The sequence below is a fragment of the Bombus bifarius genome, unplaced genomic scaffold (genome assembly GCF_011952205.1).
Source record: "Bombus bifarius isolate JDL3187 unplaced genomic scaffold, Bbif_JDL3187 scf7180000007977, whole genome shotgun sequence".
Classification (NCBI taxonomy): domain Eukaryota; kingdom Metazoa; phylum Arthropoda; class Insecta; order Hymenoptera; family Apidae; genus Bombus; species Bombus bifarius.
In genome coordinates, this window is record NW_022884362.1 from 561,425 (window position 1) to 589,035 (window position 27,611).

Consider the following 27,611-nt stretch of genomic DNA (forward strand, 5'->3'; position numbering starts at 1 on the left):
TACGTATGGCCAGAAGCGTATAAACACATCCGTATGAAATTTATCTAAGATTTCTTTCTAAAATTGCTTCTGCTAGGAATCTAGATAAAATTGAAAAACTTGGAAGGATGTAACGAGTGAAATGAAAAAGCTACGAAGTTAGGAGGATTAAGTGCCGGTGATGCAGTTTCCTCGGAAGGATAGGAGCGCGTGTTTTTAATATCTTCGGTTTGATTTATCACGGAGGTCGGTGTTATTTAACGGAACGAGGAAAGGAATTACCTTCGAAGTAACTGCATGGGATAATAAAAAGTACACGCGCAATTACGTACAATTGCAGTTTCCTTATCGCCGATCTGAATCCAGATCGCATCGACCTTTCACGTTTCGGTTGTTAGGTATCGAGAAATTTCCCATGTGTTGTAGCAATATCCGAAAACGACACTTATTGTCGACGATTGAGGATCGGGACGTGCAGACTCTCTGCTCGCTATTAAAGCTGCTGGATTGGAAAAGGAATGAAGCTGCAAGAGAGGCTGATCCTGCAATCGACGCAATAAAGCCAGTTCGATTAAGAAAGCTTAAGACTCGCAATTCCGTCGGTACGGAATTATTACACATTTTTCAGAATTTTCCAGTCTATGAAAATAGTCTTTTCATTTGGTCGAATGCGTCTACGATGTTCCTTTTCTAAATATTTTATCCATGCGTCAGAGATATGCACGATATATATTGTTTTATGTGCGATATATACAAATTTCATTATACCGCGTAATAGCTACCCTTTGTGCTCGTTTAAAAATACGCGTAAAAAGGTTCCGCATGTATTTGACAGATCAACCGTACTGTTTCAAGTTTTTCGACATTGTTCATTTAATTGGTTAAAATTTAATATGTTTTAAAAATAGCAAGCTATTTATGGTTGATAGTTTTTCTACATCTCCGTGTCTCTTCTTTTATGTATATATCGCTCTTTCTATTGGTATTTAATAATATAGAAAATATGTCTCTTTTCACATTTGCAACGAACCAACCGAAGGAATATATTTCGTTATACCTTCGTTTAAAGTCGGTTTATGAAATTTTTGCAATTTTGCATCGCTTAACCGAAAACGTACTACATACGTAGATACGCGTTATAATTCAACGGTTGCGAACAAACAGCTGTTTTAAAAGGTTCACAATAACTAGTCGGTGGCAACGAGAAGAGAAAGGTATCTCTATCACAGTGCAAACAAGAAACGGAATGAAGATGCATCTGGTGAGCATTGCCAAGTTTACACTGCGAAACGGTCGCGTTAATTCCAAGGACAGATCCCTCGGATAACAAGAATCGTCGATGCAACGGTACAACCAACCACCAGTTCTTCCAGACGCCCGGGGATTTCGACGATTTTAATCCTGAGAGCCCGGATTCAGCTTGATCCACCAATTCCCACCAGCAGCGTGCTACTGCAAACAGAATCAATCCAGTTCTCCACCACATTGTAACTGTGCCGCAATTCTCTTTGCTTCGACCTGATTTCGCTTCCCCATTCTTCCTTAATAATTTACTTTTAACTTACAAAAGATTTTCCCATTATTTCCAGTAGTTATATTTATCCAAGTAAAACTACAAGTTTCGCGGGTTTTACAATCTCAAAGAATTTTAAGACATCAGCAATATTAACGAAGTTCCAGAATGAAGTTCTCAAAAAGTAACGTGGAGCTTCCATGTCTGATGCGTTTATCAGTGGGTAATAGTCTTTAAGAAAATCTGACAAAAATCATATTACATCTTCAAACGCTCTACATTGGGATCGTCATAAGGCTTTTGACGGTTCGTTTAACGCATTCAACGAGGCACATAAAAACAAAAGGTGTCTTAACGATGGAAATCAATTTTTCTATGGTAACGTGTATCCATCTATCCACGCGTCATCCGTAAGAAACTATGAAATCCTGATGACGCGTACGTTCGTGTCTTCCGCATCGAATGTGTTGAATAAATCATACAATAAATAGTGAAAAATAGAACATATCAAGTTTTGCGTGATGTTCGAACTAGCCTGTACACGAAAAATATTTATACGACACAGGCACACCTATATAGCATGCTTTTATCAATGATCAATCAATGATCGATGAAAACAGACATTTATGGAATTCTTTAAACGTTTTGATCGATGGATCACACGTTTTGCCGTATATACAAACAACGTTCTTGCAAACAAGTTCAACTTCATGTTAGGTGACGATTTCATTGTCATTGGTTTCATCGAATCTGATCTAACTCAAATGTTTCTTCCTTAATCATTGACGTCACGGATTTAGTACGTTTCGTATCCAATCTGTTGCTGTTTCTATTAAACATTTATTGATCTAAAAATTTGATATCTCTCATTTTAACAATCTTTTATCCCGTATTTCGATATCGATATCTCCGATAGAAAAACGTTTAAGAAACAAATTAATCTTAATCTGATTCTCTTAAAAAAAAAAAAAAAAAGAGATACTCGTGCGGAACGAGTACACGCTTCTTCTCACATCTAACTTTCATGGAAACGATGGCAAACGAGTTCGATTTCAATCGATTCGAAGTCGCTTCTTGGGATTTATTTGTTGCGAGATCAAATGAATTTCCATTTGGCTCATCCTTTCATTTAGATTCTGCATTGGAAGTTATTTGTTTCTGCGTATCTATCGCCCCTCATTTAGAAAAGAATTCTTTCTTCCTCTAATCATGGAAGGTTATAATTTTCCTACGCTATTTCAAAACGATTTCGATCTTCTGATTATTTCTTTTTTTTTTTCTCTCTCACCATGCTTAGCATAGAAAACGTATATAGATATATTATGTGCATTGCGAAATTTCGTTACCACCGTAATAAGACACGGATATATGACTATGTCGGTAAAAGATGAAATCTATCCGAAAATGTATGTAGAAATTACAGCATATTTATCGGAAATATACACCTAGTTAAGTAATGAGTATGCAGCATGAATACCAGTCTTAAACATACGTATATATGTAGAATTTTGATATTTCTTATAAATATATTATATCTTCATTTTCAGACTCTTTTGAATCGATATAATAATGGTTCATCGATATGATAATGATTGTCGTTTCTTACTACAATGTTACTGAAACTTCAAAGCGTTTTTTATACACGCATAATGTATTCACAAAAAGTTTCTATAAATGCTCCTTTTAAAATTTAACTATAAATTCCGACTACGATAAAGGACGGAAGGAAAAATAGTATGGAAAAAGGTAGTCGGAACATCGTACTGTGTTCCATAATCGAGATTGGAGTCGCGTATTCACTGAGAAAAACATCGTAAAAGGTCGGTCAACGTGCTCGTGTAGTCCTATCCAGCGAAGAAGAGGGATGGTCGTGTAAACTACTCGGAGGCGAGTCACTGAGAAATTCCGTAGAATGAAAATTTCCGAGGACAGACACGTTTTCATCCTTTTGAGCCGATGGCAGCCCTCCGGGTCCATTTGACTGCATTGACGATTCGTTCGGTGTAGTTTATCGGGCCGAGTTCTCTCTACCCCTTTCTCTTTCTCTCTTTCCCTCTCCATCTTGCTTGAAGAAACTTTCAACGAGTAATCCGTTACGAAAGTTATCGGGTGTAACGTGCACGGAATTTCCGTAAATACGGATAATCGAGAAACGTGCCGACCTCTTCTGTTTCTCTTTCTTCTCTATATTTCTCTCTCTCTCTCTCTCTCTCTTCCTTGCACTGCACCTTAATGGTCCCACTTCGCCAACTATCGATCCACGCTACAAAATATCGCGCTAAAATCGAGGTTGCACGAAGAAGAATTCGCAGCGATCTTTTTTTGGCTAGCTCGATTTTGGATTTTTTGAACAAAGTACAATAAAAATTGGTAAATCATCTTCAAATTTTCATTATTCTTGAAATATAAAGGATCCTTCAAGTAGGAGTCGGAGTATTCTTTAATATTAAAAGTGTCTAATCCTTAGAAATATCGAGCTATAGATTTCTTATTTTTAACAAATTTGATATTCGCTTCTGTCGATAGAGACATTGTTTTCCATTAAACTGCTTTAATTATAATCTTCTACGTATAGAATGTTCATGATAATATATTATACGTCAATAACTTTATTGTGAAATTTGCAATTTAAATATTCTCTGGAGCTTCTTTGTCGTCTATGTATACGAAAAGATATCAGAAACGATAAGAATTACTCAAAGCAATCGTCACATTCGATACTTTGAAATTCTTTAATCAAGATTTTCCCTTCCCCGATACGTCCATTTCAAAATCTTCATTCTCGCCCTAATGAAACGAAGCTGGAAATTGCCGCGAAGAAAAGAGTGCTCAGAGGGAAAGAATGTTTCTACAAATTCTCCAAATGATCCAGCGTAAGTAACAGGATTGCTTATAGCCAGTTGTTCCGGACACGTTTTAGAAACGTTATTTTCGCAAGCGTTTCCGAGGGAGCTGTATCTCGGGTGGCCCTCGATCGCCCGTTTCTTCTTTTCGCTGTGAGCGTCGTGAAAAAGAGCAGCATTCTGTTATCGTAGAAGCGAACAACAACCACGAGCATGTGTTTTTCTTTATATCGTCGATGTAGGGACGTCACTTGGTCGCCGGATGGGGAAAATGGCCTTCCAAGACAGGTTTCCATCTTCTCGAGAGATACGAGGTCCGATTCTTGGAAGACATCGATGACCACAGCGACCAAAACAACGAAGACATGGCCATTATCCTCGACTTCCTCCTTTATTTCTGCTATTCGTGTGCTATTTCGCCAAAGCGCATACTCTCTGCGCGACTTTGACATCGTCGAAGGTGCATCATATTCTTTTCTCTTCGTCTCCTAACCTCGCCATCAACCTCGTAATCGTGCTCGTCTACGAAGACGATGTTTTTCGTAGCATGGTTCTCTTCTTCCATTGCGTTCCTTTGCTTTGAAGCTGCACGGGTAATTTACATCGCGATTGTGTTTCTCTTTTGGCGCGATACTTTCAAACGAATTCCTGATAGCGAAGCAAAAATGAATCCTGTCCCCGCGGAGCACGCCTTTTTAATTATAATTCCATTGTTGCACGCGATATCTTTGACGTCAAGGTTTCACGATCGCGTATTGCGTTCACAAGGAGAATACACAATACAGTGCCAAGTTTAGAAGAAGGTTTAATTATTTTAACTGCTTACGCTAAAGAGTAATGAAAGAGCACCGGTTATCAATTCAAAATAATCCTCAATAAGTTCAATTAAATCTCGAATTATTTCGTTCTGCTTTCATATAACCATAAAAATTTGGTACTACGAAAATGAAGTGTAGATTCTAATTAAAAAAAAAAAAAAGTTTCCTTAAAAAATAAGAGTATATAACCACCGTATATATATATATATAGTCACATGTTAGGAACCACTTCTAAACAGTAAAATAAGACACACATACTATTCACAAAATTTTCAATACAATTTGAACATTTAAAACAATAAACCATCAACACGCGTACCATTATACATTACCTTTACGATACAACAAACATTTATGAAATAAATTAAAATCTTACACACTCCGCAAAATCTGCACCAAAAAAAAAAACAGCGTATCCTTAAACATTAAACGTGAGCCACCTTTTCGTCGATCCTCTTAGCCTTTCCTTATCCTTTCGACGATTTCTACCGTACCCGAGGAAACTCTCCCGGTCTCCTTCCTTTCAATTTTTAATCCAGCCTCAAAATTATTCAAGCATGAATGTTTTCGGGCACAATATACGTACGTGCATATGTATTCTGTATAACCAAGGCCAGAAACAGAATGCATGATATATGGCGGACAGATACACGGCCGTTGGTCGCCTGAACGAGTATAGTGTAGCGAAGACTACATGGTAACCTTGCAATAGCGAGACTGAGGATGGATAGCGGGCAGTTGCTCAGGGCGAAACATAGAAGAGGAAGAAACTATGCGAAACGGTGAAACCGGGTTTGGAACCGCGAAAGCCGCACTACAGAGTTGAGACGCTCCTTAACAAGGAATCTCAACTACTCATTACGCGAGAACGTTTCTACATCCATCGTTTCCTCAAAACGCCGCCAGGCATTTGCCAGACGTTTTAGCCGATTACGGTGGCTGCGCCGGAAACAATGGCTAATACATTCCCGGCGACGTCGTCGTCGGTTGTCTTGTACAAAAAAAAGCCTCGACTCTCGAGTGTTTATCCTCTAATCTTGTGACTCCCGCTAATAAAGTTCATACGGAGAGTGTAAGTACCGAAAGTGTAAGCGGTAGAGTATATTATGATACGTGGAAAAAATCCGTTAAATCCTTACTGGCTATAAATAAATAAATAGTTGCATATAAATAATCACTTTTTTACCTGTCATCTAATATCGAATATAATACTGACAAGAATTATGTTTGTAAGACAATCGAAAGGCAACAGGTTAATCCATTAAGGAACGATATTTTGTTTACAGTTTCCTTATAGTCTATTCACGTTGTAAAATTTATTTATTACATTCATTCATTACAATAGATTGTCAAATAAATTTATAATAATTTCTCGCTACTGTTAAGTCTCCCACCTCCTATTCTGCATGTTTATGAACCTTGAAGAACTTAAAATATTCACAACATTATGATAAATTATTTCTCTTTTTAACATTCTAATGTCTAATATACTCATTATAGCGCGATAAGATAGTATTGAGGGTTATTCGGAAAGGCAAAAATGTCACACTACCAGCAAACAAGATTATGCGCCGTTTTCGGCGCTATAGCTGAAAGAACTGTGCGGAAGTGGTTTTCTAGTTTGGATTAAAGCTGGTGATTTCAAGCTTGAAGGTCAAGAACGAATTAAAAAACGTTCAGAACTAGCGAATCGGAAGAGCGTCGTGTTTCATCAGGCGCGGCCTCGTGCATCTTTGACTACTCGACAAAAGCTGCTGGAGCTTGGTTGGGATATGCTACCTCACTCACCGTATTCACCAGACATTGCACCCTCAGATTTTCACCTATTTATATTTATATTTATATTTAAAAGTTTTCGCTGAGAAACCTAAGAGGCTTTGAAAGGCTGGAATATTCGTGGAATATTGTGTGAAAGATGAAGAAGGGTCTTGGAACAAAACGATACAAATATAATTCAATAAATGTATATCGAAATTTTAATGTGCTACATTTGAATTTTCCTTAAAAATCGGAACGAACTTTCTGAGCAACCCAATATATAAGATACATTTACGCAACTTTTACGAATCATTTCACTGATTTGTCCTTAATAAAATAAATAAAGCACGTGACAGGATTAACAGTAAAGGACTGATTTTAAGATCAAGATAAATTAGTTGTATGTAAATTTGATCAATGTTAACATGCAAGAGAAGTCAATATTTTGATTTTGAATCGCGTCCCGCGAGTCTAAAACTCTATCTCGTCAAGACTTGCTTGTATTTAATAATTATCACGACGACGATGATAATAGTGTGTTAACATGGGTTAACAGCGAAGGAATCCCATTGCCATAATTGTGATATAATCCTGAGAGGATTAAGAATTTGAAGCGTCGCGAGGGATTGAGGGATGAAATGGTGTTAGTGTGTCTGCGTAAACGCAGGAAAAATGATGGACTGGAAGGAGAAGACTTTGTCATCCTCTTTTCACCTAGTGAAAATTACTTTCACTGACGCGGCTTAATAACAATGCCCCCCGAGGTTGGAAATTCTTTGAAATAACAGATGAAAGATAACGTGTACAGTATTCATGGATAACGTTCGTGTACTAAATTTAATTCGCGAGTAGTATACTCGGCCGTCTGTTTCACAGATAAAGAGATCTCCTTTGTAATACAAAAACGATTTCCGTTTGTTTCCTGTGAATGCAAAACTGCCTGGAAATAAAATTCGTCCGGCAAAGTACGTATAATATAACCGTGACAGTATCCTAAAGACTGTTGAGATAAGCAGGCAAATTACCTTTCCTGTATAGTAAACACGATAGAGATATAATCAGAAGAATATTAAAATAAATGGAGAATATAAAGAATTAGATAGAACGTTTTTGGCACAGAACGTCACAATATATGATGGGATATATTTATAGGATCATCTAGGGTTTTAGGCATCAAAACGACGAAAAAAGTTCTTGTACAGAAGTGCTTATTTTTCAAATTAGAAACAATTTTACTTTATTTATAAATTATCTTTCTCTATAGGAAACAAAATATCAATATGATCAGAAGAATGTCGAAATAAATAAAGAATATAGGCAGTTAGATAAAACATTCCTCATATAATAATTTCGCTAATAACTCTTTAATCCATGAATAGATTTTACTACGCAGGTGTGCTGGAAAAGCAATTATCTTGCACTTTGTTTTCAATTATTTGCACAAAAAATTGCCTGTTTACGCTTCATACCGCGATCATCGAACGTACGCTGCATAATTTAGTATCAGCAATCTTTTTTCTCAACGTTGCATCGAACTTTTTATCGGTAGATGGTAGTCGGCCAGTAACAGGTGTCCCGTAAGTAGTGTTTTGCATTCCGGATACGGAAAATGATGGATCGTCGAATAATTCGACCATGTTCCGCGAGGAAGCTGTAGGCGGAAACGAGACGCGACGCGGATGGGTGAAAGTGAGGTGGCGAGAGACAAATGTAAAGGGTGAAATAAAACGAGCGGGATTTCCACGGAAAACTAAACTAGCAAAAAATACAGAAGCCAGTGGTGCGCCTGTACGACACAGATTCCGGTGTATTCGAAGAAAAAATACTTCCCATCCCATGACAACCTATGTACTGATGATAACGTTCCAATGACATTTTCCATTCATGCTGTTCAACAATCGGATATCATTGTTCGTTGAATAAATTCCAAATCGACCCATAAATGACATCATTGGGAAAGCTTATTTCACAAAATTCGCCGTGTTTAATTAAACTTGTTAATATAATATAATGATAGGAGGATTTAATAGAGATTATTAAGGTTTTGTCTTTTTCCCTTTTTCATCGAAACAGAGGATTAGATCGAATGCGGATTAAATGGTTGGTAACTGGATGAAGTGATTAAATAAAATAAAAAACAAATGACATGGATATCTCGCTCGTAAAATATTCAATTCCACCAGGGAAGAATTGTGCTAGTCTTTCAATCTGTCGTTCTAATGATTTCTCACGCTTATTGAACTTTTCGTAAATGTCTTAATATTTATTAGCGACGGTGGAGTTTTCAACTATCGCATCGTCTGTACTCGTTTCGTCTTGACCATAGATGATAAAAGGAATTAAAAGGCTAAGAGGACCAAACGATATGGAACGTAATTTTCGTACTTGCTAGATGAATGATCAATTAATCGAATGTAATCTCTCTGACACTGTCAGGAATCGAATTTTAATAGCCAGAAATCTGTTATCTTTTTTAAATTCCAGATTTAGAAATTTTTAAAAACAGAATTATAACTAAGCTGGAGGCACAGTTTGTAATTTATTCGGTATATTGAAAGAAAGGAGCAACTACGTAATCACGACAGAAATAACTGGAAGCTGTTCTAACTAAATTACAGTTGGCGTGGTGCGTTAATTAATTACCATTGGCACCGTTGTTAATCAGCTTCGTTAGAACACGGAAAGTAATACGGAACTTTGATGTCCCCGTTGTTCGAAATCGACCGGTGCTCCGTCAACAGCAAAACATAGTGCCAGCACACGAGTCGCCAGCAGGCCAATGCTCCACGTTCTGCACTTCACTGCCCATATGGTGCATTTTTGTCGAATCTAATAAGCGATTGAAACCGAATTTAATATCATTTTTCCTCGAAAACGATCGTCTCGTTCATGAATCGTCCCATCCAACGAAAATTAATAACTGTTTCCTCCTGTCAGGTGAAAATATTTGGGCACTTACCATAGAAAATTTTTATGTCTATATTATATATGTTATATAAAATATCTTGGAATTTCATTAGCACTAACGAGATACGACTGTTATAACTATGTTAGTAAAATGTAAAACCAATCTGAAAATGTATACAGGAATTGCGAAATATTTATTGCGAAAATATATAGCTAGCAAAAAATACAACGTGAGCGCCTATCCTGAAAATATAATAAAAATGATCTCGCTGGATATTTAAGCTGATTAATATCTATAATGAACAGTCTGTGTATGATTGTTCAAAAGTTACGGGAACAACGCGTAATATTCGTTATTATATATTCTTATATTCGTTATTTTATTCCAAATTGATATTTGAATCACAAAACCTAGTGTTAACTTTGTTTGTAGTTTGTAATTCGAGATGCATGAAATGCAACTTGGTTCCGTATTTACATCGAATCTGAAACTCCTCATTGCGTTAGGGTCTATCGATGAATAACTTGATTACGTCTTGGGAATATATCCGATAGTTTATAATAGTGTATCATGTTATCAATGTTACCATGTTTCTTTTAAGGTGTGGATATAGAAGACAATTTCTTTGATCTACTATCCGCAATTAGCGTGGGAAGCACGCTAAAACATACATAAGAGAAAGAAATGATTTTGATGAATAAAATGACTTCAAAAATGACAAATTATTTTATTGATCAAACTTGATAGCTCTGGTAGCTCTTGGTAGCTTTGTGTTTACACATATGCATCTATATCGATTCACGCAATTACTAAAATAATATCAAGTTGTTTAAGTCATTATTACAGCCTTGTTTATTGTATCAGATAAGATTTATTTTTTGCGTCGTAGACCAATACGATAAAATATTCTGTTGTTAAGAGAGCCAATGGCACTCGATAGCTTTTCGAAAAGGCAGTCAACCAACAAACGATTAATTATTGACCACCCGGATTCTTCTCTAGTTGAATGGCTAGCAAAATGGAGACAGCGAATAGAACGGTAACAGTAATAAACCCTTTGCTTTGGTCAATTTACATCGCGGCTCGTTCGCTCGTCGTAGATCGAGGTGAACTCGACACGCCGGCAAAAACGTGCATACAATCGGAACGCCCTCGAGTCATAGCCGATCTGATTACCAGGCCGTTAATTACGACGATAATTAGCGATCGGTGCCGTGAAATTTGTTGACTTACTCATCGTTGAATCAGAATGATCGAGCATCGCAAAACGCGAACGAAACACCTATTGCTTTTAATCTTGTTTTCCGCTACAAATACCTGCCGTCTCGTTTACGATCGCACGTTTTTATAAATTAATTTTTCATCCGACTGCCGCACACCGGTCCATCTTGCTCTCTTTCTGCTATTATTAATTTCTTTGAAAGAGAAGAAATGATAACGCGGTTAATTGAACGTAAAACGATTAAATGGTGCAGAACAGAATAACGTTTACAATGGGAGGAAAATCAATGAGAAACTGGCTGGCAGCGTTATAAAAGCGTATATGATCAACGATTAAATAATTTCAAATGGAATGTTGGTAATTCGCGAGTTACATGAGAAACGGAGTTCCAATCGTTTTGTCGAGAATATTCGATCGTTGAGTTGACTTAAAGAGGACATCAGCGTGCCTTGATTGCGTTGCAAAGTGGACATCGTGAAACACCGATAACCGTCCGACCTAATTGGTTAATGACGTGTTCCGTCGAAATCTGCGCCTTTGCTTTCAGTCGTGTGAAAATTCTGAACGATTTCTAGGCCGGCTGACACGCTTCGTTTAACGGCTTTACGAACAACCAAAGTAGGATAACACTGTTACCAAAACGGTAAAACACTGGATGGCACATTGTAGCTAAATAATTCGCGAATTATTTAATTCCGACGCAAATTTAACAGCAATGCTTCCTTGGCAAAGTAATTTACGTCTAAACCAAGCAATTGCGCGATAGCGCCATTGTTTATCTTCTTCTTTCGGACAATTAAATATTTTTAATGATATTACATTAAATAGTTTGAACAATTATTTTAATTTCATGAAATTATAGAATCTAAGTGAAAGAAATAGCGACGAAAATGTGTAATGTAAATGAAACTGTAAAAACCTAATATCCTACACCACTTCTTTTATAATATCATGCATATCGTGATCCACGAAACATTAAAATCCTTAAAAATCATATTAACGGCTCTATCCACGTGAACAGAATGTGGGATTTGAAAAGAAAATCTGGCCCTTTGATTGCAGCCCTGCGAGAACCCGAACGATTTCCGGGCGGAGCAATGTGCCGTGTTTGACGACGTGCCATATAGTGGACAACTGCTGAAATGGTATCCACATTACGACCCAAGCAGACCGTGTGCTTTGATCTGCCGTGGCGAACAATCGCTGGAGAACACTGGGAGCCGGCTAAGACAGGAAATGTCCGTCGAAAAGACTCTGCCGCGTGATGCCACCGACGCCTTGCAGTTCGATAGCGAAGAAACAATCGTGGTCCAGCTGGCGGACAAGGTAGAGGATGGCACCAAGTGCTACGCTGACAGCATGGATGTTTGCATCAGTGGTGAATGCATGGTGAGTCGGAAATCCTTTTTTATATTTCATTTGAAGATTACAGGAGTAAAGTGATAAGTCACATTTCCCATGTCACATTTTACAGAGGAAGAATATGCTGTTAATTAATTTTATATTGCCGACCTCTCTTTTTTATTTCATGTCGCTGTTACATGTTAAATATACATAAGTATATGTATATGTTCGGCATTTTCCTAGAGATTTGAATATTTGAATATCGTGTTATTGGTTTGTTGTGAAAATTCATAGATTTATCGGTTATTTCTAGAAGATTTTCATCTTCGCCTTTACGCCAATACGCCTTTTTCCAAATTTTGTAAATACGTTAAGGTATCTTTTCTGGCTGTGAGGTAACATTGAAATTAGACGATCAACAAACATGGATTTATGATCGATTTCTCGTGTATTGCTTATTTGTAATGTGTACACGTACTTTATCTTACCAGAAACGATAATTATTGCAGTATTGCAGTGTGAGTGACAGCTATATAAGTAATTGTCTATAAAATATCTTAAATTAATATTCGTAATGTAGTTCGAACCAAACGTTGTCGAATAAAGTTAACGAAATATTTGTTTCTTTTAAGTCATAATTAGATTTGTTTCAAAGAAATATGTTGTCCGGTACAGCTTGTTAATTTCACTCTGCAAAACAGACAGAGCAAAACAGAGTTTCGTTTAGTTAGAATCCAATTTGATAAGTGAGTCGTGGTTCATTCGATTCGAAGGAAGTTGGCGCCAGCGTAACCGGAAACGTTTATCTCCCGGGAGAGAGCAATTTTTGCGCCGTGTCAGTATCCCTTCCGGTGCGCCATATTTTGTACTTTGCACGGAAGTTTGCGAGTTCAGCCTGCCAAACCGCACTCCATCCAATCTTGTGTTTTACGCACGCCCGAGTGCGATTTCTGGCTCGCGTTTAATCGAGCATAGTGCAACGCGGCATGAAAGTGTAGCGGTAGAAATTCAATTACACGAATTAATTGAAAAATATCTGGAAGAAGGGTTGAGGAACGGCGGAAACGGCTACGTAAAAAAGAAGCAAGAAAACAATCAGCATTTTGACGCCAACTTGGGAAATTCTCGAAATTAATTGGTTTACTCGGTTTGTCAAAATAAGTCTATGTAAATAATTCGGAATAATCTTGCGATGAATATTTAAGAAGAAAGTTGCCGGGTGAGTTGGACTGCTTGTAGAAATGCCTGTGGTTAAATTGCAGTATATAAATTATTCTCAGAATTAGTTTAGAAATAATCTTGCACGATAAAAGTATGCACTTTGTACTGTGTAATTTGTAGCATCGGCCGCCAATAAATATCAATCGCGCAGCATCATTTTTAATTTAAACAAGATGAAGATCGTAATTTATAATTTATTAAAATAACATTATAAATTTCCATTACGCCGCTTTTTCTTTTTTTTTTCTTAATTTTACATGAAACAGAACAATTAAATAGCTTATAATTTAGAAAATTGGTATGTAGAACTTTACTTGTTTTCTTGTTAAGCCTGTTACTTTGTTACTGTAGCGCAAGGTAATTTATTAGCGTTAGTAATATCTGACTGATAAAGTTTAGCTAACGATATCAGTGGAAATGTGCAAGAGGGTGGTGTCTAAGATCATTGAGATTCGTCCGAAGGGTGCGATGAACTCTAACCATCCGAATGACGTGCACACTAGAAATTTCTGTTATCGATCGTTTTATTCTCTGTCAATATTTGACGCAATTCGTTCGGACCAAACGAAACTTCGTTTTGTTACTAAATGAATGCGCGTTACAATCTTTAAATTAATTAACAATAATGGACAACCCCGGCACGCTTATTACATTTTATTAAATTTATCGCAAACAAATTATCCTCCCGTGTCGTGTAATTTCGTAACAGATGAACTACGCTGAAAATAATCACGGACTCGTCCGGATACGTTTATATTGCGTCAATAACGTGGTTGACTTTTTAAGCATTACATTCGTTCGATGAAAATACCTCTGTATACGCGTTTTGGGAATTAAACAATCGGTAACGAGGGTTTGTTTATCATATTTCGTTACAATAATCTCACGATACCAATGACGTTCTCGCTTCGAATATTATTTAGGCTATGCGGAACATTAGCGAATGCTATATCAATATTTAACATAAATACGATGCATTTGTATACATATTGAAACAGCTTATTTACTCATGGATACTCAGTGTAGACAATGAATAATGCTATTCCCATTGTTAATTAAAGATTCCTCCGGCATTGATAATTAGTGTTTATAGAGTAACATTAAAAATAGTTTCACCTCTTAAAAAACTCTGTCTGCATGCTGGCTTATATTCTATGTTTAATCCTATATAAATTAAATTAACCGATAAGGAAATGATGGTAGGCCCGATATATATTCTCTATATGTGACTCGATCAATAATATATTAATGATATATACGTATATAATAACAATGATTGATTTAACAAACAGCGTATTGTGTATACAATTTATTAATGGAAATCAGTTGATTTTATCATTGGTCAGTCCTCTCAAAATACGTGAATAGAGACGTAAATAGAGATCAGTGATATAGGCCTATCACTGGTCAGACATATAAAGTCGCGGTCTACAATATGCATCGTCCGATTCGACGAATAACCAATTCAATTTCCAAGGGAATTTCAGCGCGATAATTTCCAAAATACCGCAACGAATCGTGACACTGATAGCTCTTATAAATAAAATACCGATCTTTTTCTCGGAAGCGGCGAGAACACAGGGAAAAAAGCGTTTTTGCTGGCCGTTTAATGTTGCATACGCTCGCAGCGAAACTCGATAAAATTTTGAAGGTTTCATTTGCAAGTTTTATCATGCCATTAATATGCGTTTAAAATACTCGTGTGCATGCACGCGAATGCGCGGACAAACAATACTTATTACGTTCAAAGCTGACTTCGTTTATACGCGAGATACCGATGTCTTTGAAATTCGTACAGAGAGATTTTAGATTTCGTTCCACGAAACCGTACATTTTCTGAAGCACTTTGGAAACGCGATACAACAAAGAGAACGAAAGATCGAGGTACATTTATCAAAAAAACGAACGATCCAAATTCCGGTTGTAATACTATGTAAAGCAAAAAACACATACGCCATTTTTCAAGTATTTCCATATTTAAATAGATATTTGCATTTTTTAACGAGCTCCACATTTTCACGAAAGAAAGTAGAAAAATAGTCGCTTTTATTCGACCAAACAGCCATTATCTGTACGTTCAACCGCGTCTCGTCTTTCCTTTCAAAATGATTTCCACTTCCTAATTTATATTCGCAGGCTAGAAATTTCAGAAGCGAGCCGACTAACGCATAATTAATTAAAAGCAAAGATCAGACTTTTAAATATGCGATCGTAGTCCCGGCCCTTGGCTCGAGATTACGCTGAAAACGTCGGTTAAGAATTAAGTCGCAATTGCTGCATCCCTTGTCGAAACTTGGCAAGGAAGAAGAAAGTTCCGGCGGAAACTCGTGACCGGAGAAATTTACTTAGGTAGAGCATACAGTGTGCCCTTTATTCGCCTAAACCTCCCTCCCTCTTCCTCCCTCTCTTCTCTGCTGTATTTTCCTCCGTACTGGGCTCGCCCGAAACATGTTTATAACTTTTGGTTTTAAATCCATGTGATTGTACACGACCACGTTTTTCCTCGGCGGACGGAAACGCGAGCTAACGAGGCGTCGTTGTCTGCCCGTCTTCGACCAATATTTACCATGGGTGCGTCGAGATGCCCGCACTTCTCGTCCATTAAGTTAATTCGATCTTACTTTACACCGTTGACGACTTTGTGTACCGAGAGGCAAGCCGACGTCGACAGAGGGCTACTTTCGTCGATTAACCCCTTAAGTAGTCGCTGCCTGTCTTAAGTCTGAGAACGCTAACACCAGGTGACGTACACTAATATTGATGTTGTTTATCGTTTCATCTAGCAAATTAAACACCATCGACCTGCTTCGTCTAAAGACATCGCCGTGTTACGAAATTCATTCTTGCAGAACTTTCATTGATTAAAAAGTCGAAAATTTTGAATAAGAATTTCTTAAACGTAACGTGTTCGACAAAAAGGAGATTAAATGTGGCTTCAAGCCGCTGAAACATCTTTCATCGATCTCTACATTTTCTGATAGCATTCGATGAGTAGTATCATTCTCTGTTCTAACGTCTAAATTCATATGGAAAGATTCCTAACTTCAAAACTGATATATTTTTAACTGTTTGCGAACCTAGGCTGCGTTGGCATTGACATTGTGTTTCGTTCCGATTTCGTTCAAATTTTTTAAAGCTTAATCCAACAAGACTACATCAACGTAGATATATTATTATGATTATGGTACATATACATATATGTTAGGTTTGTATTATTACATACAGCCTTCGAATTTAACCTATTAAGTATGAACCAATAAGCACTGAAATACTGAATGTGGCTCAGACATAATTAAGTGTATTCACCACGTATATACCAAAAGTAGAACATTGCTACGGTTTTGATTCAGTTAGATTAAGATGTCCATATAAGTATATCATCAAATATCATATCAGGAAATTGAAGATGAGGAAATTGAAATAATAAAAGCTAGTGACGTTATATTGGAATTGTCTTTAACGTTAGTTGTTTTCTATAATATCATAACCGTGTAGTATTAAGATATATTTCCAATATTAATAAAAGTGGGGAATATGATATAGAATAGACATGGTATGGAATAGACATATATGATGAACCATTACCAATGCACCAAAACCAGTAAAATGTGTGTGTATTTAAGACGTGCAAATAAAGATGCACGAACACGAGTACGATAATGTAGCGGACGATTTGCGTTACAAGTTATCCAAGCGTAGACGTGGAGAAACACGCGAGACGAAACAATTGGAGGAATTTCCGTGGATAGAAGACAAACTCTAATGAGTCGTGATAGCACAAAAGCGTCGCGCACTTATCGAGCGTGTCCAACGCGAGAGAAGGGAACTGTCCGCCACTTTAATAATGCAAAACCAGTTTGCGTTTACAGAAGCTCGGTTAGTGCTTAATTACGTGGACCCGTCTGCTGATTAGATATTGTCCTTCCAACTTCGTCGCCACTGTCGTCGCCATGAAATCCCGTTAATTATTTCTCGACACCCTCTTAGACTTACTCTCGAATCGTCTCTACTTGCCTAGTTTCTTCATCTACTCTCCGATAGTTTTTATCTAATTAGTGTTTGTAGGGTTTCCCTCGATCAAATAGTAAAATAAAATTCGATAATCTTATAAAAAGGAGGAATATCTATCGAAAGTAAAGTCTCTTTTGGTTAAATTTTGTTTTAAGACAATAGAAAGATTATTCGAGCGCAGTACAAAGCTCATCATACCCGTTCTGTTTTGTTCAAGGTACACGGAGAAAGGTACACGGAGAAATTAGCGATATATAAGCGGTTCAGTGGTTCCGCGATAAATTCCATCGTTTCAATGAAACCGGCTAGAATAAGGCGGACAAAGTGATCGAGTCCGTCTGCAGCCGGAAAATCCCATTCTCCGGGAAACTATGTTAAAAGGCAGAAACGAGTGTAGAGAAAAGAAGGTCTGGGATGGGGTTGGATGGGATAGTGGAGCGACGAGGGTGGAAACTCGCGGCGGGGAAAAGGGAAAGGGTGTATTGAGCGTAATGGGCTAACTCCGGTGGATGGTGTACCGACTGCCGAATGGAACCTTGAAAGCCGGTTTGAATAATTGAACGCCAGTCAAATTTACGTAACGAAATAGCCGAGAGACGGAAAGTCGCGGAAATCGCCGATTTACCTTTCGACCAGGATCTTGTTATCTAACGATAGGGTAAAAGAAGAATTGTGAGCGATTTTATTTTGTTTTATAAGAGTAATAGATAAATATTAAAAAATCTATATTCTCTTTTGCAAAGTACCTCTAGATATTTCCTTATTTTTGTCAAAATGTTTGTTCAATTATAGAATGACGATTTTATTCTTTACAATCATCATAACTACGTACGACGGTATATTATGATTCGATTAAACTTTTTGATTTTTAAACATCGATATGCAGTAATAAACCTCGCGGTTATAACTTTATTCTTCATCTTCAAATCGATCAATTCTTCAATAATAACTCAAATTAATAGACACCTTCTAAACCAATGTTTCTTTTAGTAGATATTTTAGTAGATATTTTAGATTTACAGATTTACAGTATGATAGTTCCATAAGTAGTAAATATTGCCTCTAATTGTTAATTTATCATTAATTTATATTCTTTGCTAAATTTCACATCCTTTTACCACAATTCGACCAAAATGTCCGATTACGTTTATGAATGTTAGTAACGTATATTAAAGTCTATAACGATACCGGAAGATAATCGCCTCTCCTTTCTTTACTAACGTTTATCAAACGAATTCCATCAAAAGAAGCACCATTACAGTTAATTTATTCGCGAGTTCGTCCATGGAACGCAAAGAATCCACTAGTGCTTCGAAACGAGTACTCATATTCTCGCAGCTCATAAACGGCCATTGGCGAGATATTTACCGGATTTAAAGGTATTATTTGCACGGATCGAGCAAGGATAGTCAGCACTACGAGAAAAAAAGAAAGGGGGAGATGAAGATCGGCGCCGTTAAGTTCCACGATATTTCATTTCGCACACCCGACGCGACTGGCTAGCCGTTTCTCTTGGCTTGTTTACCTAGAGAAATAACCGGTTGCTTCGATGGTCCTATCCTTCAATTACGGGGCTCCGCTGCAGGTTTCCACTTCTCGAGCAAAGTAAACCTAATCCTGAGCGCCCGTATTGTGTGTCTCTTCCGTTCTGTTTGCGCGCGCGCGCGCCCATGTACTGTGGACACAGTGGCGTGCTCACGGGCGCACAAGTATATGTGAATATGGCACGTGTGCGCATGTGACCTGTCCCTTTCACATTTGTCGCTGACAGGGTCTAAAAATCGTCGTACATCGTTTGAAATTCAGCAACTAAAAGAGAATCTCTATGAATCTTTTAAACGCTCTAAATGGCTTTCGAAATAAGAGTTATTTTCAATTTACTAACTTTGTTTTTATCTAGCTTTTCTCTTCTTCGAGCCACTTGAAAATCATATTAACACCTTCTTAAATGCTAATAAAGTATTAACGAATGTGCAGCAAATTAGCAAGTAGTGCGAGTAAGAAGCCATAATTGGCGATACACATTTTTAGCACACGTAACAGTAATAAACAGTTGCACGAAATTTTTCTTCCTCCCAGATATGTTGCGTCCAATGTGAAAGTGGCATTCGTTGAAATCTTTTCATTAAAATGATAACAAGTATGCGATACTTGCTTCCATTTGAAGCTTCCGTTAGAAAAATAGAAAATTACAAGTCTTGGTATTGTGGCATGCGTTCGCTCGATTAAAAAACCGCTCTTTGAATAACGAGTCCCGAGATCCTATTTCGTAAGCGGGGTTAACAGCCAAGCCGTCAGAATGGGAAAAATAAAGGGAACAAAAATAGAGGGGAAAAACGAGGAACGTTGTTTCGACGTGTTGCTAAAATCGCGTATCCCAGATTTAAACTCTATTCGAACTCCCAGCGGTGTACTCGAGGCTGACCTCCTATACAAGTATATAATGGATGCACATGTGCATCGGTGTATCGGTGCATAGAGCGAAGAAAGGTCGCGGAACGAATCCGACCTCGTGTAAAATTAAATCTCAATTCGTCCTAGCGGTATCGCGAACGCGGTCTATTCGATTTCTCCAGACTGTTCCATGTTTTTTCTTCTTTCACTTTTTTTAAACACAAGTTGTAATGCTATTCAGTGGCTCCGTTAAATCGTAGTTCGCGCGAGCGAATAAATTCCACTGACTTTAAGTTCTCCCCTTTACTCTTTTATTCCTTTCTTTCCTTATTTCTCTCCTTTAAATTTTGTTTTCTCTCCTTGTTTCACTTTGCTCTCTTCTACCTTTTATCTCTTTTTCCCCGTCGAGAAACATGATTCACCAAAGTTACTTTCTACGCGAATTCCGCGAACGGAACGGCGCCTTCCAACTGTCGAAGAATTCCCGCTGAAGTGGAAATGCTGTTTCTAAATGCTGGCGAACGGCGAACGTGTTTCCGATGAAAAGACGCGAGCAACGTTGCACGAGCTCTCACTTAAGCAAGACAGCGGATTGACAGAATTTTTTGAAAAATTCTACCGCATCGCTGTTGCGATTGAATATTAGCCAATATTAGACAATCATTAAGAAGGAATACACAAACGCATGGAGAAAGCATGAAGATTAGAATAACACAGAAAACGATCCACTGCACATATCCGCAGTAGTAATATATGGGTATCCGTGTGTTACTATTTAAAATTCGATCGATACCAACAAGAAGACAAATAGTCGAAGAAAATGTTTTGATAATTATCGTATACATACATATATTCAAATAGATATGGCTTGACAAAATCTTTGATCTTTGGTCGTCAAAATCGTCTCACCGTGGCAGTCGATCGTTCTTAGGATCTCGTTAGGCTCGTGCCTCTCCTTTTTACGCACTATTCCATTTACATATATCCTTCCTCGTCTCGACTCTCTTTCACCTGACATCTTTGCCACCAGTTTGGTTCGCTCTTCTCGCCCGGATAAGGGATGAATAATGTACTTGCCGACCTCGGAGCAAACCTCCATGCCGCCTGAATGACAAATCAGTTTGCCGTCCGAGCCAGGTCACGAATCGATGTCAGTTTCTTCTCTCGTTCGCATCTTCTTTTCTTCTTTCTTCTTCTTCTTCTTCGTTCTCTTCCTTCTTCCTTCTTCTCCTCCTTCTTCCTCCTCCTCTTCCTTCTTCCTTCTTCTCCTTCTTCTTCTTCTTCCTCTTCCTTCTTCCTTCTTCCTTCTTCCTTCTTCCTTCTTCCTTCTTCCCTCTTCCTTCTTCCCTCTTCCTGAAAGGTGCTACTGCATTTGTACTGGACGCTCGAACTGTTCGAACTGTGCAACCACATTCAGATTATGCAGAGTGACACCCACCGCTCTTCTTTTCGTTTCATTGATTAATCTTTTACGGTTTAGCGCTCGATGCTCGAGTTCCATGACACCTTCTATCGTTCCGTTCCGCCTTCTATTTACGTTTGACAGCATAAGAGAGCTAGCTCGTTGAGCGACGTATACGTGTCTTGTTTCCTTTTTCAAGGGGAAAGAAAGAATTTTGGATCAAAACGCGTTATGGATCACCGAGTCGAAATTTGTTTCGCGTTACAACCAACCTGGTATCAGGAGACTGAGTTAAAGTTCTAGTTTATTGCAAATCGAAGTTGCTCCCAGGGGTGCGTGACATAGCGCGGGATCGTCTTTAGATTATACGCCCACCAGGACCAATGCTTCTACTTGGTATAAAACGGGGACTTAGCATGAACCCTTAGAGTTTAAGTACTGATTTACTATCTATTTGTCGTTACCCACTTGATTACACGTTAAATCTCGAAATCTAAATGCAGACGAAATTTATCCACGTTCAAATTTATTCATTTATTTGCATAATATTTATCGGAAAATAATTAAAAGAAAATATTGTGAGGCTTGATCATATAACGCGAGATGTTTTGTATGTTTCATGTTGCAGAAAGTGTTACATGAACGACGTGAATTATGTTAGTTCAAGTAGAAGAAATAGATCTTTATATTTGTTATATCTAGATCGCGGATATTTTTGGAAATCTACATTCTTACGAACATAAGTAAAAAACTGAAAACACGTACTAAATCTTATAACAACTACTTTACCTTGAACGCTTTATATATTTTTGCATATTCTCTACGTTTTGCTAAGTTTAAATATCTGCAATTTACTTATGATTATTAGCTTCTATAAACAAGAAACAAGTATCGCATTCCCAGAAAAGATGAAAAAACTCTGTTAAATTTTTCTCGCGCGTTATATGGGTGTTTTTATTGTACTCTATAAACACTGCTACAACATTTTATTAACGCTAACTTCAGCATTAGACAGAGTAATTTCTTTATTAACCTTTAGTATTTATTAACCCCACATAAAAATAAAAGAAAGAACCCCGTCGCCAATAATATTAACAAATTCGATAAAGACGATAAGAATCACAATAATCTAGACAAAGGTCTATGACAACATGATTTTATCAACAGTATAAACCTATAAATTAATTTTTTCAGCCAATTCCACACAGCGCAAATAACATTAAGCAACTTTCTAGACGCAAATCGAAAGAGAAACATTTGGTAAAAGAACGACGAACAGTTCTGTTAACGAAGGCGGTGTGATCTGTGTTTCAGAAAGTCGGCTGCGACCTGCGAGTCGGCAGCAACAAGAACACGGACCCGTGCGGCGTGTGCGGCGGAAACGGGTCGAGCTGCCAATCGCGATACTCCTGGAGTTTGGAATCGATATCCGCCTGCTCGAAATCATGCGGCGGAGGTGAGTGGTTGGTTACGAAGTTCATTCGGTTGAAGCACTTACAATTAGTTCACCGGGAGGTAGTCCATTTACATCGACGCTGGGAGCAATGAATTCTAATGAACTTTGAACCCGCGAATCGTCCAACGTTCCTCGGTACTTTTGCCGAAATTAATAACGGCTACTTACACCGGTTGATTTCTCCCTGCTATCGTAACGTTACGCTTTGCATTCTAATCGCTGCCCTCCTTGAACGTTGGACACTCGAAGAGTTTCCTTCCTCGTTGTTTCGTCAAAGAACAGGAGAAATGTACAATAGTTGGCGAAAATCTTGAAATACTTGTCGTAGAAAACTTTATTTTCAACCATATGTGTGCTGTCTATGTATTACGTAGAATATTCTGAGATAGCTAAAGTTGTAGAACAAAGATCATCGAAACGATACCCGTTCAATGAAACCTCATCTTTCATGGACGCTTGAAAAGTCTCTTTATGAAAATATACGAGACCAAATTTAGTCGAATGCAGAGCAAAATTTTGTCACGAACGATAAATCTCTATTTCAGAAACGTAGTGGAATCCTCTTTAAATCTTTATACTATTTTCCACTTTACGAAAACGGTACCGTCGATGTAATTTAAAATGATCGTTTTAAACGTCCCATCTCGCAAACGAAAAAATTCATGGAAGAGCAAGAAAAAATGAAACATACAAATGCAATCCTCTAAGCTATCCTCGTCTGCAGGAATCTCTAAAACATTTTAATAATTAATTACCCAGTATATCAATAAATATTAACGTTCAGTGATATTATATATTTAGAATGGCTATTCACGTTGTATGCTAACTTTTTACTAAGTATATCGTTTGCGATGAATATCTTGTAATTTCTATATTCAGATTCGTCTCAAATTTTATAGTACTTATAACATTTCAAAATTACACATGTTTCACAGAACATAGAAGTTATCAGTGTTGAAATATTTTCGTGAACCAACGTATAATCCTCTATAATTCTCAGCCTTGCAATTACTGCTCAACATTCTTACTCCAGTTTTATTTCCAAAGATAACTGCGAACAAGACTATCACGAAGCAGATAAGATCACGATATTTTCGAAAAACGTTCCTTCTGCAAGTTATCATTCTTCAGTCACAAGTTGAAATACGATTTCCGTTTTCCGTCAGGTTTCAAGATCGCAATGGCGGTGTGCAAGACGATCGGCCCGGACGAAAACGTGGTAGACGACAGCTATTGCGATCCGGACAACAAGCCAGAGAAGACCCTGATGCCGTGCAACACGCACCCCTGCACTGCAAAGTGAGTACCTTTCCCGACGTCTGGTGTACGTGTCCGTGTCAAAGAACGTTAAACCGATGCCGCGGATTTTCGTATCGAGGCGAAGCGTGTGGCTTCAAATGCGCATACGCGGACAAGTACAAGGAGTATTTGACAGATTGTTCGCGGATTTTTCCACGAGTCATGGATGGAGTGCTTGTACGCGCTCGCGGTAGAAAAACCAGTTCCATCGGGGGCGATGTCAATCCTCCACATCTAGATTTCTATTCATTTCTCTTCTACCAATGTCGCCGAGAAAAGAAACTCGATCTGATATTTCTATTCCAGAAATCAATGACTTTAGCTGAGGGCTGAGGTATTTGAGACGTTGGTGACTCAACTTTTTCCGTTCATTCTCTTCGGAATATAGGATTTAGGACGCAGAATTTGTAATATAAGACGTTCCAGGTTTTCTCAAACTTTGTCCGAATGTTCTATGGGGATAAGAAAAAGATGTTATACGAACATAGAGGGTTTGAGGATTTGTTAAAAGGTTACAACGAAAATAGAAAATAGAACGATATCGAAGGCAGCAATTTTTACGTGTGAATAACTTTGAGAAAAATTGCATCAGACGAATATTATCACATATAGTGAATTACTACTTTATAAAATATAATAATAAATTCAATTTTCTATATAATTGTTTTCGGTGGAAACAAGGAACGTTTTAAAGTGGACTCTGCTTTATATATATATTTCTTATCTCTATTATAACACTAAAATAAAGCTTGAAATAAAATGAAATCTTATAATAAATTTATATTGCAAAATCGCAAGTGTGCCAATACTTTACGACTGTTTTAAAAATTCATGATTCATATTTGGTATATTTAAACTTTAGAGTGGACAGTTATGTTCTACAAAAAAAAAAAAAAAAAAAAAATTAAATAGAGAATCATATTTTTTACAGATTTAGAAAGAATTTTATATGAAAATCGAGGCCGTACCGATACTTCCATTTGGCGCTATATATTGCGTTTTGTGACGGATTTAATATATTATACATTGGTGAGAACTTACGTCCAACAGATGAAAAATAGAAATTCGCGATTTTTCGAATCGCTGCGAGTCCAAGTAACCTGTACGTTGGACTGAAACCTAGGATCAGAAACTTCATTAAAGCTTTTCTAATCGGCGGGACCCCGGGGTTCGAGATTGAGCGTTTCGGTTTTACGAGCAGACCAGGGAATGTTTGACTCGGGGAGCACGTTCGCGCAGCTGCTCGAAATTCTCGTATTTTCCACGTGCTATTCGTGAAATCGGAACTCCCACTTTTGGGATTAACGCCGGCCAATCTTCCTCTCTGACCAATTTCCTCGCCGTAGCCGCGGACAAAGCAAGCAAGCAGTCCCGATTATTGTTAGACAAGCCGTATCGGTGGTGGTTCTGTACGTGTGCAACGCGTGCACCGAGCAACCAACGCGCAGAAATGGATATGGTAGCCGTGTAGACTTGCAATACCCGGGCTTGGAAACGATGGGCCGGAGCTTTCAGGCGGACTGAACGGCCATTAGTCGACGAACGTAGCGGGAAAGAGCAAAAGCCCGGCGGGCCTCTTTCTGAAAGAGACTTGGAAAAACAAGCCCCCAGTACCTTTCACCGACGGAGACAAACCCCTTGTTCTACCTCCGCGTCGAAAACACCGATTGCGAACACTTTGGCTAGAATCGCTCGTTGAATATCGAAACGGCTACATATACATATGTATAGCTACCTTCTTGCAAGCCACGTTGTACAAGTGTTCAGAATAAAGCCTTTCTCGAATATCGTCGAATATTCCGCTGTTTACGGTGTTTCACGTTTTATATTTACGTCAAGGTAGTTTTTTGAAAGTTATTCCTTCTACGTTGCCTGTATATCGTACTATGTACATTATCCTGTATATGTGCAACATAATGAAAACATCGGGTTTGGCAAATATACAGAATGTACAGAATATAAAATGTATTCGTATGAATTCGCGTACATAAGATTTAGTCAGAGATAACAATTGGATAAAAATAAGATAGACGAGAACACAATCTTATCTATTCTTTAATATAGAACATTTCGTTTTAGAGAATACGTCTGGAATAAATATTCAGCTTTCAAGTTGCTCCATCGAAGTTTCAATAAAAAGACTGATAGTTCTAGAAAATATGTTCATTTACTTACTAGACAATTGATACGTGCATACATTGGTTAGTGAATTACTATAGTATAGTGAATCGATATATTCGCTATAACAATATAATCATAAAGAATGTCTATGCATCGTTAGAATCTTATAAGTTTGGTCCATCTTCATCAACAAATATAAAAAATAACTTGGAAGAAGTACATCTCGACTATCTTTCCGTTTATACTATCTTTCCGTGCAATATATTCTCCATTTTAGAACACACATTTATATGATATCCGATATCTGCCCATATCCTTCATTTTACATTGCACGCATTTTTCACGTCTTTTTTTTCCGTTTTTTAACGTAACGTCGATTCGCATATCGTGGTCGAAGAAACACAGACGAACAGCCTGGAGGAAGTAGAATACTCCGACTGTCGAACAAACAATTCGTCCGGCGATATGGCTGTTTTTCCTGCGAGCCAACGGCTCGCGTCGACATAAAGCGCGCTTCTTCCTCCGGAGATCGCGATCAAAACCGTCGTAAGAGTAACTCCGCGAAACGATCTGCCAGCTATAAAGTACCAACTAGTCGGGACCATCGTCGGATCTGGGGTTAGGTTCCATGCTCCTGAAAAAGTTATTTAAAGGAATTGCTCGACTTTTATGCGAATCTCCCCACGGTTGTACAAACGACTCCCCGTTCCACTCGATGATGGTTGTTGTATCGCGTTCTCTTCTACGATACGACCCGACACAAGGAAGAAACGAGACAATTTATTTTCTAGAACCCTGGTATTTACCTGTTCCAGTGTGTGCTTTTCCTCTTACCTTGCTGTCGTAATTCAGAAATTCGTTGCGATTTATTGATAACTGTAGAAGTTTCTACAATCCGAAATTCAAAAAATTACGAGACATAGAAAACTCCTTTGGAGAAATTTTCGTTGAGACGTATTTGACTGATACTAAACGACTTTGGATTTTTACGCGAATTTAAGGTTTTATGGGCACAATTAAATAAAAGAATAGAACATAGAGATTCGTTTTACCTATTACAAATTATAACTTTGTTCTTTAGTACTTTACTTCGGATATTTTAAACACTTTTGTATATCATATACGTATCCTGTGCATCTTTGCATCTTTTTTCTCATAAATGCATAAAGAGGATAGACATTATATATTAATGAAAAATTATGGAAAAAGAATTGTTACAGTTTAGGTCATATTTCGGAATGAATTTCACCAGGGAAAGTATAACGATTGCAATGTCCGAATTCGGTACCCTTTAAACGACGCATGGAACAAAAGAGAAATTT

General features: G+C 37.7%; 1 protein-coding gene across 1 annotated transcript in view; it reads left to right on the plus strand.

Annotated features, from left to right (window-relative positions):
* The window catches only part of LOC117204053 (protein madd-4-like), a 252,796-nt gene that overhangs the window by 199,933 nt on the left and 25,252 nt on the right, over nucleotides 1-27,611 (plus strand). The window contains exons 6-8 of the mRNA XM_033441053.1: nucleotides 12,104-12,430; nucleotides 22,728-22,869; nucleotides 24,036-24,168. Coding sequence (XP_033296944.1) covers nucleotides 12,104-12,430; nucleotides 22,728-22,869; nucleotides 24,036-24,168 — 602 coding nt within the window. The remainder of the gene's footprint in view (nucleotides 1-12,103; nucleotides 12,431-22,727; nucleotides 22,870-24,035; nucleotides 24,169-27,611) is intronic.